Source organism: Pistacia vera, unplaced genomic scaffold (genome assembly GCF_008641045.1).
Source record: "Pistacia vera cultivar Batoury unplaced genomic scaffold, PisVer_v2 Contig633, whole genome shotgun sequence".
Taxonomy (NCBI): domain Eukaryota; kingdom Viridiplantae; phylum Streptophyta; class Magnoliopsida; order Sapindales; family Anacardiaceae; genus Pistacia; species Pistacia vera.
Window position 1 is genome coordinate 103210 of NW_022196483.1, and position 17760 is coordinate 120969.

General features: G+C 39.2%; 3 protein-coding genes across 3 annotated transcripts; all 3 read right to left on the bottom strand.

Moving 5' to 3' along the window:
• Nucleotides 1–1080: 1080 nt before the first annotated feature.
• On the bottom strand, nt 1081–2529 carry LOC116111396 (BAG family molecular chaperone regulator 2-like). The gene is made up of 4 exons (XM_031397594.1): nt 2158–2529; nt 1815–2071; nt 1582–1716; nt 1081–1400 (listed from the first exon to the last, which is right to left on the bottom strand). Exons 1-4 carry the CDS (start codon nt 2279–2281, stop codon nt 1284–1286), a joined length of 633 nt encoding a protein of 210 aa, XP_031253454.1. The 5' UTR covers nt 2282–2529; the 3' UTR covers nt 1081–1283.
• A 624-nt stretch (nt 2530–3153) lies between these two features.
• Nucleotides 3154–4849, bottom strand: LOC116111395 (lysophospholipid acyltransferase 1-like). The gene is made up of 4 exons (XM_031397593.1): nt 4686–4849; nt 3832–3895; nt 3627–3745; nt 3154–3546 (listed from the first exon to the last, which is right to left on the bottom strand). Exons 1-4 carry the CDS (start codon nt 4827–4829, stop codon nt 3406–3408), a joined length of 468 nt encoding a protein of 155 aa, XP_031253453.1. The 5' UTR covers nt 4830–4849; the 3' UTR covers nt 3154–3405.
• A 2453-nt stretch (nt 4850–7302) lies between these two features.
• Nucleotides 7303–9392, bottom strand: LOC116111388 (zinc finger BED domain-containing protein RICESLEEPER 2-like). The gene is made up of 4 exons (XM_031397583.1): nt 9266–9392; nt 8620–8681; nt 7439–8434; nt 7303–7344 (listed from the first exon to the last, which is right to left on the bottom strand). Exons 1-4 carry the CDS (start codon nt 9390–9392, stop codon nt 7303–7305), a joined length of 1227 nt encoding a protein of 408 aa, XP_031253443.1.
• Between the last annotated feature and the right edge of the window lie 8368 nt (nt 9393–17760).

A 17760-nucleotide genomic window follows, 5' to 3' on the forward strand; every position in this document is an offset into this window, starting at 1 on the left:
TCAGCTTCTTGTTTATGATCTCGAAATTTTCATTAAGTTGGTTAAGGGACGATGTCCAATATATGTATGCTGGCTGCACTCTATCTAAAAGATGATGTTGAAGTCTAGTTTCTGAAGGAATTTTTGTTTGAGTTGGCTTGAGGGACGATATTGAGAATACAAGCTGCACTCAAACAACAAATAATGTGCTGGAGTAAGGACTATTATTGACTGTTATTTTGGTTAGCTGAAGTTGTTGGTTTTCAGTTATGCTTCCCGCCCAAAATCAAGTTGCACAAGTTGCTGAATAAGTAGTTAAGCAAGTTGATCAAATTGCTCTCACTCCCTGCAAATCCAACGGCAGTCAAGTTTACTCTGTTTTTCTGTGTTTCTTAATGGTTGAGATCATCTTTCATATTGTTCAACAGATAGTAATATAAAAGGATGTTTCTTGAACTTGAAAAATCAATATTGAAGCATTATCATCATTTTTCTATCTTTCAACTTTCCAGTTTTTCTCTGCAACTCTAGGTTACTAGATTTTCTGCACTCTAAACAGATTTTACAGTTTGAGGAAGATAATTTTCTAGTATTTGTAAGGTCGGGACCTTTATTATGACACCAAAACTCAGGGGGATTAAGTCTTTCTCTTAGCATTATGAATTACCCTTTTCTAGATTTTTTTTGGTGTACTCTTGAGGCAATGAAGAAGGACATTGTATATTTAATTATTTATCATTGAGTGCATAAAATTAACTATTCTACAGATTTTAAAAGGTTTTACTTGATTCTGTAATTTTTATAACACAATGGAAGTAATAATGATTCTAAATGATGAAGCCATATCAGATGCCACAGTTTTCGAATTATGGCCTCCAAAGTCAAAATGCCGGTACCTTAATATTTTGGTATGATTGGCTTATGTTATTATCCTCTCCAAAATCACTTTCTCTTTCATGCAAAGATCTGCATTTTCATATGAATCATTAAAAGTTATGGTCCCAAGCCAGAAAGATCATTAATTGACTTTTTCATTGGTTACCGGTTGGCCTAATGGTCCTAACTGACAAACACACAAAGAAACCAAAAATTCTTCACATATACATTCCACCCTGTGTATACAATTTGCAAAGGACAAATTTCCCACCAGCAATGACAAATTTATAAGTTGCAAATCAGCATCTCAATTACTTGGTTAGTGTTGAACAAACAAATCTTTTAGATCCAATCACCAGTGCGTAAAGAAACTGAAGTATGAACAACAATGAGAATCGAATTCAAACTGTATTCTTTAACTCCATACTTCAATCAAAAGTTTCCCATTTTGTCGTGACCACGACAGATGGCGAATGTCCCGTTGGTTGTTGCTGCACTGGCCTTTGCTCTGTCAGATTCCTCTGCTTTGATTGCACCTGATGCTTCTGCAATGGTTTTGGTATTTTATCTTTTTTCTGAAGTGGGATTTTGCCTGCTTTACTGTTAAGCTTTAACATATCAAGAATTTCTATGCACTTTTGAACTCTTTTCCTTAAACAATAATAAGAATCAATAAACTTTCTGCTTTAGTATGTAACAATAAAGAAATAACAAATGCCAAATTACCTGCATTCTCTTTTGCAGCTTTAGATCTCCCTCAATTGCAATTTCATCCAATTTAACTAATTCTGTCATCAGCATTCCAATCAAATTATCTGTGATTCTCTCCCCTCTAGAAGCACTAGCTTCCAAAACTGTAACCTATCCAATTCAGCAAAAGGGAAACGTGTTCTTATCTAAATTTTGAAACTGATTTTCACCAAAAGACAATCTGATAAATGTATAATAACAAAACTTACCTGGTCCGCAAGTTTGTCGACTTGCAATCTGATTTGGGACAAAGATTTTGAAGCCTTTTCAATCTTAGCATTTTGGATCATCTCTAAGCACCGCCTTTCTCGGCTTGCAATGTCTTCAACCAACACCATTTTTGATCCGTTTTTCACTCCTGCAACATCTAAATACAGTTTGGAATCTCTCTCTTTCTTTTTGTATATCAGCTTCTGATCTTGGTGGTGTAATCCTGTATGTTCTGCTAGCATTTTCTTCAATTCACCTGCCGCATACAACACTTAAAACTCCTCCTTGATCTCTATTAAAACAAAGAAAAAGAGACTAAAAAGTTTAAGAACTTGTCATTACCAAAGCTTGCTATAGAATTGATACAAACTTCATGATATGTAGAGCCATATTTGACTCTAACTTTAATGGTGGGAACTTGAACAGATGTTTGATTAGACTCTGAATTCCTCCTTTGAACCAACATTCCTCAAGGCCTAATTTCCCATTCTTCAACATTCATGTCAACTCCATCAATATCACCAGAACTATTTTTTCTGGGGAATGAAAACATCTCTTTAGCCTTGGACTTCATGGGTTCCTTGTAAAAAATTGTCTTGATGAAATTATGGAAGATGGAAAGAATCAGAAAAAGATAAGAGGAATTTTACAAGTCACAGAGGAGTAAGAGGAAACAAGAACCTTCATGGTAATTAATAATGTAAAAAGCAATGATAAGAAGTGAGTATATTTATATGTAAATGTAATGAAATGAGAAAAGTTGAGAGAGAAGGAAAAGGAAAAGGAATGGACAGCAAAGAGAAGAATCTATGAAGGTATAAAGAAAGAAGAAAAATATCAGAATGGTTGTGTTTTTGCGAAGTAGTTACGTGATGAAGGAGACAAACATGGAAGCAAATAATAATATATGCTTTTACATTTCAATCTATTTTGCAGGCAAAATTATAAATTATTATTATTATTATTTATTTTTTTTTTTTAAAGACATGTCTCAAGGTTTCGTTTTTCAATTATAAAATCATCAAAAAATTGTTTGAAATTTCATAAAATTTGCGAAATAAGAAGCTGAACTTATGCCTTTGAACAAATTGAGATGGGAGTAATTTTTGTTTATCCTAATGTGGCATGAAAAAATAAAGCATAATTAAAGATAAATATAGAGACAAAATAGAAACAGAAGGAGAGGGAAACTGAAAATAAAACTGTAGCAACCTTTGTAAGCAAACAGGAAAGCAGCTGTTTTGAGGGGACCATCTTTTTCTTTTCCTAATTATAAGTATGATCATCTCGAAAATTAACCTTAATTGCAGCATCATATCCATCTATAGATGTTCCTCGTAACAACATTTTCAATTTTCAAGTTTCAACCTTTAATGACATTTTTTTTTACTACTTTCAGAGTAGCAAGTTTCATTCCTCTCTTGTATTGTGAAGTGGTTAACAAAGATTAAATTAAAACTTGACAAATTCAGAGATCAAACACGCGTTAAAGATCTCTTCCAGTAACAACAGAAAGCAGGCTCTGCTGCTCTTCGAATCTCATTACAAGCCTAAAAGGCAAGAAAATGTGGTTTCTTTCCAATCTTATTCTCACTGCTCTTTCCGAGCTTTCGATCTGGGTCGCCTCGCTGGTTTGATTATGGAACCCAGGAGGATCAACACTATGGGAATAATGGTTCCTATATAATACACGCTTCCATATGAGGCAAGTGTTTCCCGCATGCTTAATACCTGTGTGCGCCAAACAACACGAATTACAATCTCTTAAACTCAAACTTGTGAGTGTATGTGAGAGAGAAGGAAGAACTAACCATGAAACCAACACAGGAATAGTTCAGAATCAAAATTGTGTAAATAAAGTTGAGAAATGCCATTATCTGCTTAACAAGAGCCATTTTTGGAGGCAGTGCTTGTTGCCATCTGTAAATGACTGCTCAGGGAAAAACAAAATATGAGGAAATGAAGGGCTAATTATTTAACAAAACAAAGGTCAAAAAGGGTGGTCAGACCAAATACCTCTTGAGCCAGCAATCATCAATGCTGACTGAACAAAGAATACGATGTACCCAGGATACAGACCCTGAGATTCAACAAGACAAAATTGGAAAGATTAAGGTTACATTTATGGCAAAGTCTTAGTAAAGACATTAAAAACTTTCACAATCCTATAAAATAGAAATACATGAAGCTATAACTGGTTATTCTTCATCCAGACAAATATAAAAATATCACATCACATGCTTATATGTATATGTGAGACTAGAATAATGACAAGTACAGGAAATACGGAAAGCTATTGAACAAGAAACAAGCCATTCAGAAATTTTAGAGGAACACCAGACACTGATACTGGGAAAAGCACTGATGCAGAACTGATGAATATCATGCTCCTTACTAGAATTGATAATATGGCACTCTACTATGTAGTCATAAACCATCCAAAGGCTATTGACCAAAGAAATTACACAAGGTCACACATCAAGGACCATAAGTGATGACATGTTTAAAAATTGCTATTATGTATCATAATCCTCAAAAGATAGTCCTATCAAAGAGCAAAAAATAAATAAAAAGGGATAATTATTCCAATTAATATGTGATATGTTTTTCTTGAAAAGAGAAGAAGGTACATTGGCAGTAACGTTCATTAGGTAAAATTGCCAGAGTAGAGTTCAGGAAAGCCACAAATTGTCAAATGCGTTTGTAACTGGGACATGCCTACTGATTATTTATATGCACAAACATATCACAAAAGAAAACTCATAATAAAGGTTTCGTGCATTATTTTAACATGATGTTGGAGCAATCAATAGATAACCACATATAGAAAAAGAGCACACTCAGAACATCACAAGGTAAAATATACTCACATGCCAAACAGCACTAACAGTTTGTGTAGCCAGCAACTGAAAAAACCCAGGTTTCTTCCCAATCTGAATAAGCCTCTCATAAACATCTACAGAAACACAAAATATCAGATATGCTATCTCCGTTGCTTCATGGCTGCCAAGCATAAATGTAGTCCACAAATTTTTAAGTCAACATAGGTAAACTTGTCTTCGTCATTGAAGCACACCATACCATGACATAATCAAAGGCTAGAAGTTAAACCAGTAAACTTGTTTTGAAATAAATATTTTGATATAAACCGCTTTAATTTATTATCNACAATGCTCTTACAGATCTCTCGGCGAAAATCGAGGCTTTAACAGCCATGATACAATAGAATTCATATAAGGTGGCAGCACTAGAGGCTGAGAATGCAAGCATCCGTGCTAAAAATCAAACTCTACGAGAGCAAGTAAACCAGTTTTACTCACTCGACTTAACTCATGATCAGATGCCCAGGAATCGTTTTCACTTCCCGATGAGCTCCATGCAGAACCTGTCAACCCCAGACCCCAGAAGCTTGAATAGAGATCCGCAATCATCCCACATCCAATCATCTTTAACGGATGGCTCGACCTTGAACGCAACCGACCCATCCTAACAAACACCTTACCCAACTGATCCACCACTCACACTTGACCCTATTGCTTAGACAATCCCAATCCCACAATTGCAAACATCAGCCACCATCAGCAACCCTACCCAATCTGTCATGACTGACAACCCGCACCCGCGAACCTTACTAGGCTCGACTCTCCCTCACGGGTCGAGTGGACAATACCATGCTCAACAAACCCATTCTGGTATGATTCATCTCCACAGCTCGAGCCATCCTCTGAGTACACCCCTAATCATCCATGCCAGCCAAAACAACTGTTCGATCACACTAGGATCGACTAACCCGAAGGGGTGACTGAATACACCAGCCTCCAGCCGAACTACCCTAGAACACATCCCTAATCCACACCCTATAACATGACTCGTCTGGGAGGACCGACTAGATCGCAAGCGCACAATCAGAGTGTCGACTTTCAACTATTAGCCACATGCACCCCTCTTGAGCAAATATTGGCGAATATGGAGGCCATAATGAGGCACATACTGGGAGTGCCCACACCTACCAAAAAGAGCCTACCCTACAATTACGCAGATTCACCTTTTTTGGATTCAATTGCCTTGGCTGAGATGCCACCTAAATTCACTATTCCTAACATGAAGCCATATGATGGGACGATCGACCCAGATGTGTTAATAGGCCGATTTGGCCATGTGTTGTTTATGTGTGAGGACAAGTGATAGTCAAGATTGGATCCGTTGACTTGGTATAGATTGATATCAAGTTCCTATACAAATGTCAAGATACATTTGAAAAGGGAAATCTCTGTCTGTGGTATACAAAATGTTACATGAAAGGTTGTTTCATAGTGACACGTTCCATATGTATTAAATTAAAATTAAGATAAGGATTTTGACATACCATGAATCCATTCTTAATTGGGATTAGATAACGGAAGGATTTGATTATACAACGTGTATGATTGTAAAAGGTTCGTTGGAGTATATCTTCATTGTGACTTAGGGGTTATGGAGCATTGCTGGATGCCTACCATAATTAGTGGGAGTTTTGTTCATAAAGAGTTATGACAAAACATATCGAAATAGACTGTGATATTGGGCCTACGGCTAGGCCACAGTGAACCTAAGAGGTCACACATAAAAACTAAGGAGAATAGAGAAATAGCTAAAGAGAGTTGATTATCCAAGGTTGGCTAGCACCTACCAAGGGTAATAAAGTTATTTATATTAAATTGGATTTTACAAGGGGTTGTGATTGTAAACAATTAAGGGTTAAATTGTTATGTTAACAATTTAAGAGTTAAATTGTTAATTACGATTAAATGTTAATTCAATGTTATCATTTAAAGAAGTTTAACAACTTCATAACAATTATAGAATTGTTTAAGGAAGTCCAAAACAATTATTGAATTGTTTACAAGGATTCCTATATAAAGAAAATGATATATCAATTTTTGTGTAGAGAAAAAACAAAAAACTCTAAGAACGCTAAATCTCCCTCTTGGTCAAATTTCTTCTTCCCTTGGTGTGGATACTTTTTTGCTTAATTTCTCTTGAAATTAAGAGGCTCCAAGGTTGCTAAGGGCTTAAGGTAACATGTTCTACCTTACTTATTTCAATTTGATTGAAATTTATTTTTTAAACTATGACTATACTTGTTATAGTATGATATGCTTGATTCTCCATGCATCTATCTTTCAACTCAGCTCGTTTATAAACGAGCCAGCTCGTCAGTCGGCTTGTTTAACGCGAGCTCGAATTGGCTAGATTATGACTCGATTACAGCTCGTTTGGCCTTTTTTTAATATAACCTGCCGATCTTGTTTTACACAAATCATATCTACTTTTTAATAAATTTGCATCTAAATCAACATAAATCAAATCCAAATCAACATAAACAACGTATTACACAACCAATTATACAATCCAAGACCAAAAACAAAAAAAAAAAAATTAAATAAAAAATAACACACAAATGTCCATTAAAATACATTGAAATTATCATCAAAACGGCATAAAAACTCAAACTTCCGGAAATTGAATCTCCAATGGTTCCTTCTGTATCTGAAATTTAAAATAAAAAAAAGTTAATATCAATGTTCGAATGAAATAAAAGTAATTGTAGAATAAAATAATAAATATATTATTAAAAATGTACCGTGATTCCTTTTTTCACTCCATTTAAAATGCGACACCAATCGGCTCCACATAACAACATTTCCACTGTTTCAGGAGACAACGAAGACTGATACGTGTCAATAACTCTATTACCCACGCTGAAAGTAGCCTCTGAAGCCACTGTAGTGATGGGAATAGCTAGTATATCACGAGCCATCCTAGATAAGATAAGGTACTTCAAAGCATTCGCTTTCCACCAATCCAAAGCATCGAAATTTTCCGAATCACCCTGACACTTATAACATGCCTCGCTTAGATAAATATCCAACTGAGATTTATTTGGCTCAATAGTTTCAACCTCATTCAGAAAATCATCAAATTCCCAATCATCAACTCCTCCTCCCGTAGACCCCTCGGGAATTACTCCAAGTCCAACCCTTTCACTTGTACCTCTGCAGACTGCACTAGATGACTGACAATCATTAGCATATTCCCCATATACCTCATACAAAGCATCCTGAATAGTTGTAGCATTTGTCCGTGCCTCAACGTCAAAATACATCTTAGGGAAAGAAAACTCAGTCACCCTCATTTTGTACCTAGGGTTGATTATAGCTACCACATACATCAACAAATTACATTGCCCCCAGTACTTATCACACTTCTCTTTCATTTTTCTTACCATCTGTCTAATAAATACATCTTCACTTTCACTTTTTTTATCCGACAAGATTTTGATCCTACATACTTGCCTTAGAAATACATTTGATGTTGGATAATTACTCCCTGAGATGATATTGGTCATTGTACTAAAAACCCTTAGAATCTCACAGACTTTCTCTACTTTCACCCAATCTTCTTTATTTGGAAAATGTTCGTAACCCTCATCCCTTTCTTTGTATCTTGGAAACACTTCTTTAAACTTAATTGCAATTTCCAACATGTCATAGGTTAAATTCCACCTTGTTTTACAATCAATGATAAGTTTTGACACGGCAAACGCAATTGTTGCACAATCTCTGCAAAAACCTTCAACCTACCCTCCAAACCATTAATGTATACCACACTCTCATGGATCTTGTCGATGATTCTCCTAATCTGCGAAAGCCCAGCTTGCACCATTAGGTTTAAGATGTGTGCACAACATCTGACATGAAACATTTTACCCCCACAACTCAACTACCTTGTTATTGTAAAATTTTGCTTCAACACCCTAATTGCCACATCATTACTAGTAGCATTGTCCACTGATATCATTTGGACCTTGTCTTCAATCTCCCATTCTGCCAAACATTTGTAAATTGCATCAGCAATCTACACACCACCTTTTGGAGTAGGTAAACGAACAAAGTTAAGAACCCTTTTGTTCAACTTCCAATTATCATCTATCCAATGCCCTATCAAAACCATATACTCCAACTTTTGGTTGTCAGAATTCCACAAATTTGTGGTCAAACTAATCCTCCTTACACCTTTCAGCAATGTCTTCAATTTCTATTTCTCCATTTCATACACCTTCGCACAATCATTTTTACATGTATTGCGTGAAACCCTTGACCATTTTGGAATCCCATATTTCAACATATTGTTCAAACCCTCCTCTTCCACAATGGTAAATGGGTGCTCATGCATAAGCACCCATTGTGCAATCAATTCCCTCATCACCGTCATGTCAAACTTACTGGTAAGAACAGGAAAGACAGATGTTCCCTCACTAGAATCAGCAGGGGGAAATTAATATGTTGTTGTCCACGTGAAGTAGCTCGCTTCACACACCTTTGTAAATGTCTTCCAAAATGTGTAGTGCTTTCGGATGCATGAATTTGAAGCTTCTATTTACAATGGATACACTTTGCTTTCTTCTCACCGTTAGGAAGGACCACTTCTTTGTATTTAGCCCATACTGAAGATGTCTTGGTTCTCTTTCTCCTTTGAAAGAGATTAACATTTGCATCCTCATTCGGCAAGCAAGTAACATTTGGTTGCGTATTCATTGTTTCATCCAATGTCGGGTGGCTAGTGGATGTTATACCTGTAAAAAAAAAAAAAAAAAAAAAAAAAAAAAAAAAACTTGTAAATGGTCCTGCCTAACACAATTTATTAACCACAAAAACAAGCAGGGTTGATTGAATAAAAATCATTAGCACAGGCAACTAAATGGTACCAAAAACAGGGGCAGCAACAAATCAGAAAAAATCAACAACAAAAATAAGGGTAACAACAAATTAGCCCAGCCAACACAAACATCAAAAGTAGGGGCAACAAAAAACCCAACCAACACAAACAGGGGTAGCAAAAATCAGCCCAGGCAACACAAACAGGGGCAGCAAAAAACTCAGCCAACACAAACAGATTTTGCCACAACTTTGTTGCTGTAGGAATGAAAATAAATAATTTCTTACTAGAGAAAATACTTAAAGATTCTCTTTTTAAATGATTGTCATCTACCTACAAATTTTTAGAGTAATTATTTCTCATAGAAAGATGGCTGCATGATCCTTAATCCGTCTAGCTATTAATCTTCCAATGAAATCAAAGGTCTATGCTCTGGACTATAAAGGATACGTCATCCCACATTAAATAAAATGGCAATAGCAAAATGAAACCCTCTACAGCCAAGTAAATAATTGGCATCATTGTCATAATTATATCTAATATAATTCTATCTCACATTTCTACTTTGATCTTGTCACTACAAGAATATTCGATATACTTTTGGATTCTTATGTTAATATGGAACATTGGAGGAAGAGGTACCAAATCAATCCTCTTTATGGGCTCTTCCATGGCTGCCTAAATCTCTAGCTAGCAAATAAGCCCTCAACATAGTTGTTAATATATTTCTTATTTTATTTTTATAATCTAAATGAGCAACAGCTGAACAAGAATGGTGGTTGTTTCTTCAGCTGAACAAGATCCACAGCTATAACCATCATTCATTATTCAGCTACAGATCACACCAGAAAACAATTTTATAGTCATTATCCATTCCCTAAACCAAATCAAAACAATTTTCTAAACATCTCTGCACTAACCCAACTACAATAATCCAAAAAAGAAACCCAACTACAAATGAAGGAACGAACTTGTTGCCGTCAAGATACACAACTCCTCACAAATTCTTCGCAAAAATCAGTGTTGTCAACGATGAACAGTGCAACAAGAAGCGGTGGTTATCGGTGATTGGGTAGTTCTTGTGTTTGTGGGTGGCTTGGCGTGATAATCGGGAAATTATTTTTTGGGTTTTTTGTTTTAGGGTTCTTGATTTGGGGGAGAAGGAGAATGAATTTACACGATTTGATTTTGGGTTAATTAGGGATTTGGGGTTATTTGGTTAAGGGTTAATTGGGGATTTGGGGTTATTTGGTTTAGGGTTTATTTGTGATTTTTAAAACTTTTTAATCTTTTACATGTCAAATTACAAAAAAAAAAAAAAAAAAAAAAAAAGCCAAAAACTTGTATTATGTGCAAAAAAATCCTAAACGAGCCACTGTTGGCTTGCGAGCCGAGTCGGGGTAGACTTGAACTCGACTCGGTAACTTACTTGAGTCGAATTAGAGCCAGCTCGGCTCGATTATAATCGAGTCGAGTTCGAGCATTTAATGAGTTGAGTAGAGCCCAGTCGACTCGCGAGCGACTCGGCTCGATTGACAGCCCTAGGTCACCCCCTCCCAATGATCCGAAACCCAAAGGCTTTTGCAATGTCATATCCAGGGATTCAGTAATCAGCGGAGTTAGCTATTTATTAGCAAAGAGACATGCCCAAGTCACGCACCACCAAGAAGTTCATTCGATTCATCCACCCATCCAGGCTCCATCAAAACAAGTGATCCAGTTTGAAGATGATGACCTTGTCACCCTGACAGCCATGCATCATGATGCCTTAGTGATCACCCTTCATATCGCTAAGATCCTTGTCAGGAGTATTTTTGTAGATGGAGGATTGTTGGCCAACAGACTCTTCCTAAAAGCAGTGAAGGTGATGGGATTAGACAAAGTTGACATAAACAGGTGCCCAACCATCTTGATCGGGTTCAGTTCAAAGTAGAAGCACACTATTGGAGAGATTGTTCTACTAGTCTATGCATGCAGTGTGAATTGCCAGACAGTCTTCCTGGTCCTTGACTATCCTTCCCCCCATAATATCATCATGGGTCATCCCTAGATCCACGATATAAGAGCTGTTCCATCAACGTTCCATCAGACAATCAGGTTCCCCACCAAATGGGGCATGAGTGAAATCAAGGGCGATGCCAAGGCTTTTAGGGAGTGCTACAAGAATGCCTTCAAAAGTAAGTCCCAAACTTTATAGCAATTATAGTCAGGTCCAACTTCCAGAGCTGATCTAGATGAACCATCAATGGAGGAGTTGGACAAGGTATAGATACATCCAAACCATCCCGAGAAGAAGACTCAAATTGGGTCCCGACTGAGTCTGGCAATTAAAGAACGACTGATCAAATTCCTATAGCAAAACAACGACTGTTTCACCTAGTCCTATTCAAATATGATAGGGATCAATCTTAACGCAATCGTCCACCAACTCCAAGTGGACCCCAATCATCCCTCGATAAAACAAAAGAGAAGGAAATTCGCCCCGGAGAGGAACCAAGTTATCAATAAGGAGGTTGAGAAGCTGTTACCCAATGGGTTGGTATGAGAAGTGCACTATCCAGAACAGCTAGCAAATGTAGTGGTGTCAAGAAAAAGAATGGAAAATGGAGGGTCTACATACAGTTCACTGATCTAAACAAAGCATGCCCGAAAGACTCATTTCCCCTCCTCTATATAGACATGTTGGTGGATGCTACGGCGGGACACGAGCTGCTCAGCTTTATGGATGCCTTCTCAAGTTACAACCAGATCATGATGCATCCGAATGACCAAGATAAGACAGCCTTCATCACCGAGAGAGGCACATACTACTACAAAGTGATGCCTTTTGGGCTTAGGAAAGCAGGGCCAATTTATCAGCGGCTAGTAAATAAGATGTTTGTCGAACAACTCAGAGACACGATGGAGGTGTACATAGACAATATGCTCATCAAATCCTTAATGGCCGAGTAATATCTTGATCACCTGAGCCAAACATTCTCAGTACTTAGGAAATATAACATGAAGTTCAACCCTGCTAAGTGCTTATTCGGGGTCTCATCCAAGAAGTTCTTAGGCTACATGGTGACTCAACGTGGAATAGAGGCAAATCTTGATCAAATCCGAGTTGTGTTGGACATATCTTCTCCCACACACATCAAAGATGTCCAGTGTCTGGCTAGGTGAGTAGCTGTCTTAAGTAGATTCATCTCTCGTTTGGTCGACAATTGCCACTTGTTCTTCACCACACTCAAGAAATCAAAGGAGTTTGAATGGACCCTGGCCTGTGAAGAAGCCTTACAACAACTGAAAAAGTACTTAACTTTACCCCCTCTTCTCTCTAAACCCCTCATAAGGGAGACACTTTACACATACTTGGCTGTCTCTAAAACGGTGGTCTTAGCCGTTCTAGTCAGAGAGGAGAAGAGAAAGCAACTACCTGCGTATTATGTAAGCAAGTCGCTCCTTGATACTGAGACCCAATACAGCCAACTGGAGAAGTTAGCCTTGTCACTCATCCATGCCTCCAAAAAGCTTCACCCATACTTCCAATGCCATTTCATAGTCGTCCTCACCACCTTCCCACTGAAAAAGATCCTCCATAAATCAGAGTTGTCAAGACGACTCACCCAATGGACGGTTGAGCTGAGCAAATTTGATGTCCTACTAACCCCAAACAGCCATCAAATCCCAAGCACTGGCCGATTGCATTGCGGACTTCACACCAACACCTTCGTCCAAGTAGAAAAAAAGTTATTGTGCATGACAAATGTCGGATCCTGTAGGTGGACTCTCTCAGTCGACAAATCCAGTAATTCAAACGGGAGCAACCTGGTCATCGTGCTGATCACGCCAGAGGGAGACATCATCCAAAGGGCCATCAGATGCAGTTTCAAGTGCACTAATGATAAGGCTGAATATGAGGCACTGATAACCGAGCTCACCCTGGCGAAAGATGTGGGAATGAAGAAACTAGAAGTCAAGTCTGATTCTCAATTGGTGGTTAATCAACTCCAAGGAAAATACGAAGCCCGGGATTCAAAGATGAATACATACCTCAACATAGTAAGAGAGCTCTAGTCTTCCTTCGAAGAATTTGCAATCACGTAGGTACCGAGAACAGAGAATGCCCATGCAAACACCCTAGCCAACCTCGAATCAACTTTTCAAGGATCATCTTCAGCAACCATCCTTCTTCTCTTTCTACAATGGCCAGCAGACTGGAAAGATCCCCAGATAGAAGACATTCACATCCCTAGAGAGTTGTCAAAAGTGTTAGACATCAGCTCGGTCGATTCATGGATGACTCCAATCGTCCGGTACTTAGTGAATGATGAACTTCCTCTTCACAAGAACGAAGCCTGCCAACTCAGAGCCAAGGCTGCTAGGTTCACAATCTATGAAGGTCAGCTACTAAAAAAGTCATTTTTTGACCCCTATCTCAAATGCTTCACTCCGGAGCAAGCCAAATATGTCCTCGTTGAGATACATGAAGGCGAGTGCGGGAACCATGCTGGGGGACACAGTCTCACCCACTGCATGATCACAACCAATTATTACTGACCTACCATGAGAACCGATTCAACAGCCTATATCAAGGAGTGTGACAGCTGCCAAAGGTTCGCCAATGTCTCACACCTCCCTCCCAAAAGACTTAATTCAATCCTTACTCCTTGGTCATTCATGAAGTGAGATATGGACATAGTCGATAAACTCCCAACCGCACTGGGGCAATGAGTATACATACTGGCGGTCATTGACTACTTCACCAAGTGGATAGAAGCCGAGGCATTTGCCCTGGTATAAGACATAAAAGTGAAGGGATTCATCTAGAAGAACGTGATATGTTGATTCGGCATACTGAAGGAGTTGTTCACTAATAATGGGTCCCAGTTCATCAGTTTAGGGTTCAGGGATAGAGGTGGAACAAATGGGCCGGGTTAGGCGGGTCAACCCTAACTCAACCCGCATTAGAGAGGGTTCAACTCGGACCGCCTTATAGGTGGGTCGGGTTAAACCCAACCCGCATGCAACCCCCGAGCGGGCCGGGTTGCTATATGGCAACCTGCCAACCCGGCAGGTTGCTATTTGTTTACAATAGCCAACCCGGTGGGTTAGCCCAAAAAAGAAGGAAAAAAAAAAAATTAATTATCAACAATGCTTCCTGGTCGAGGTGTCTATCCCCTCAACTAGGCTCTAATGGACAGATCAGCAAACCAACGATGAGAATCTTTGTCACAACTGGGACACCATTGACGAACTTAGGGAGCAGGCTCAAATCAAAAACGTCATTTATCAACAATGAGTCGCTCGACACTACAACCAAAATGTCTGAGTGAGAACTTTCAAATAATGGGACTGGGTGCTTCAAAAAGTTTTTCAAAACACCAGGGAAGTCAACTCCAGGAAGCTCGACCCCAATTGGGAAGGCCCCCACAAGATAACCAAAGCAGTGGGCAAAGGCACCCATAGACTCTAAAATCTTGAGGGTAAAGACATCAGCAATAGTTGGAATGTCGTCCATCTCAAACGGTACTACTTTTAACATTCTGTTTTTATGTTCCCCTTTTGTTTTGTTTATTTCAAAAAAAAAAAAAAAAAAAAAAAGTGAGTGGGCCTATCCACCTCCTATGCAGTCATTTGGCCTTTCAGCCAGTATCAATAAAAGTGCTATTCAACGTACAAATTTATTCAACTCCAATGGATTTACATCAACTCGGTTGCAAGGCCCAATTTACATTGATAGTCGGTCACACCGATACAGCCTTGGCACTTACATCGATAAATCTGTTCAACTCCAATGGATTTACATCGATTCGGTTGCAAGGCCTGATTTATATCGATAGTCGGTCACACCAATAGGGCCTCAGCACTTACATCAACAAATTCATTCAACTCCAATGGATTTTCATCGACTCGGTTGCGAGACGTGGTTTACATCGACAGTCGGTCACACCGACAGGGCCTCGGCACTATGCATTTACAAATTTATTCAACTTTAATGGATTTACATTGACTCGGTTGTGAGGCTCAGTTTATATCGACAATCATTCACACTGACAGGGCCTTGACATTTCAACAAATCTATTCAACGTCAACAGATTTACATTGACTCGGTTGCGAGGCCCATTTTATGTTGACAGTTGGTCACACCGATAGGGCCTCGACACTTACATCGACAAATCCATTCAACTTTGACGGATTCAAATCGACTCAGTTGCAAGGCCTGGATCACATCGACGGTTGTTCACACCAACAGGGCCTTGGCACTTAACATCTATGATTTTTTTTCTACAAATGATTTGCATCGACTCGCTCGAGAGGCCTAAACTAAATCGGTGGTCGAACACGCCGACCAGGCCTCACACATGTAGCACCAACTGAGTTATTGGACTCAAATCAATACCCAATTGACCATGCCGACCAAGCCTCATAAAAATTATGTTCATGTCTATTAATTTACATCTATGGAGCCGTAACGACTTTCATAGATGGTCGACTGAAGTCCGAAACATGAATTGCACCGACTTACAATGATAGACAGCCAGGCTAACCCAATCCTTGGGCACATACACCAAGGTATTCGGGCATTCACCCTAATCATTCGGATTCCTAAAAAATCAAAAACATTCCAAGCATGCAAAACAACGTGGTAATATAAGGAAACCAGAACACTCGGTAAAAAGATGAACAGAAATAGATCTATTTAAAGTTCGTAGCTTGATCGGCAAAAATTTACATAAACAAAAGTAAACAAGGTGCCACACGCCCAAAAAGTCTCAAGATAGTTGGAAATTATACAAAAACTAAGGGTTAGCATGAACCTTCTGATCCTCTTGGGTCGAATGATCTCCAGTTGGCCCGACTTCTTTTTCCTCATCGGTCAATCCACTAGTAGCGGCCGCACCTTTGGTAGACTCGATCGAACCCCCAAAGTCTCCTCCTGATCTTGAACAACTTCTATCTCCTCTCAAAGCTCGATGTCGCCATCAGAATCCCAATGCGAAGTGTTCCCGTCCTTATATTCTTTTATCAACTCGACACGGGCCTTGATCATAACGTCCTCCGTGATGGATTTGCAATGCTCTCAAACTAGGGCCGACTCTTCCTCCTTCTCAGACAGCTCTCTCCTCACATCGGAGAGCGCCTTCTCAACTTCAACTAATGCCCTCTTTAATTTAGCCGACTCTGACTCATCCTACTTTTGCTTGGCTAGACTCTCCTTGGCACTCTTCAACGCCTAAGCCTCCTGGTTCCTTAAACCAGTGTTAGTCTTGGTTAACTCCTGGATCCACACGTCCCGAGCGACCACAGCCTTCTTCAAATAAAGTGTCTCGCTCAACGCCTGCAAAAAATCTTGGGTGTTAGCTCCATAACTTAGCAGAAAAAGGATAGAAATTGTAAGGTATCTGAAGCTGTTGAGTCACTGCCCACTCAGCCACAGCAGTCACCTCCATTTGGTTCAATCGAGCCTCGTCGGTTGACAGTAGGAATGACTCAGCCAAGTTACCCATCCTAAATGCATCGGAGTAAACTGAGGTTGTATTGGGAAGGGTGATTGTGACCTTTTCATCTTCATCGAAAGGAACTCCCTTAGACGATCTGGCTCCAGCCGACGACTGATCAACTATGGGAGTCAATTTGGTATGCTAACCCTGAGTCTTACTTAAAGAAGACTGCCTCTTCCTCTTAGCCCTGCGTCGCACATCCACATCACTCACATCCGGGATATCCCCTTTAGGTTCCTTATCATCCTCTCTACAATGGCAAACTCCTCAGGTGTTAATAAATGAAGAAACGAGTAGCCGAATAAAATATGATTGTTGTAGCGGGTCAATAGCATGTGCCAATATTGCTTCGCGAAAGAAAGGGGATACCTCTTTGAACGGCTTCCACTCCAGCCCACAAGTGACTCATCTTTAGGTTGGACTCTTTCAAGATCACCCTTCAATCTCTCTCTTCCTTTGGAATGGTGAGGACTTGTCTCGTCATCACATCAAGGCCGTCTGCGCTCTATTCACCTCGATTGAAGTCAGGATCTGCAAAAGACAGAGAGAATAAGACTTAGTAATCACAAGTATTGAGCAAGAATTGGTCTCTCACCCGTGGCTCTCCATGTGTACGGGATCTCCCCCAGGACCTTTCGCCGAATATAGCCTCACCTTTCATGAAGAAGAACTGATCCTTCTAATTTTTGTTGCTCGATCTCAAGTTTTTCACCAAGTGGAGTCGGTCATGCCTAAGGGTGATTGAGTATCTACCCTTCTC

Excerpts from the sequence above, each read along its gene's own strand:
- LOC116111395 (XM_031397593.1), bottom strand. The coding sequence starts at position 4,829 with ATGCTTGGCAGCCATGAAGCAACGGAGATAGCATATCTGATATTTTGT. Across the intron at positions 3,896-4,685 it reads CTGTTAGTGCTGTTTGGCAT|GGTCTGTATCCTGGGTACAT; the intron begins GTGAGTATATTT and ends GTTGAATCTCAG. Across the intron at positions 3,746-3,831 it reads GATGATTGCTGGCTCAAGAG|TCATTTACAGATGGCAACAA; the intron begins GTATTTGGTCTG and ends TTCCCTGAGCAG.
- LOC116111396 (XM_031397594.1), bottom strand. The coding sequence starts at position 2,281 with ATGTTGGTTCAAAGGAGGAATTCAGAGTCTAATCAAACATCTGTTCAA. Across the intron at positions 2,072-2,157 it reads CAATTCTATAGCAAGCTTTG|GTGAATTGAAGAAAATGCTA; the intron begins GTAATGACAAGT and ends TGTATGCGGCAG. Across the intron at positions 1,717-1,814 it reads TCGACAAACTTGCGGACCAG|GTTACAGTTTTGGAAGCTAG; the intron begins GTAAGTTTTGTT and ends TGAATTGGATAG.
- LOC116111388 (XM_031397583.1), bottom strand. The coding sequence starts at position 9,392 with ATGAATACGCAACCAAATGTTACTTGCTTGCCGAATGAGGATGCAAAT. Across the intron at positions 8,435-8,619 it reads ATGCTACTAGTAATGATGTG|GTTGAAGGTTTTTGCAGAGA; the intron begins GCAATTAGGGTG and ends TTTGGAGGGTAG. Across the intron at positions 7,345-7,438 it reads GAGTGAAAAAAGGAATCACG|ATACAGAAGGAACCATTGGA; the intron begins GTACATTTTTAA and ends TTTAAATTTCAG.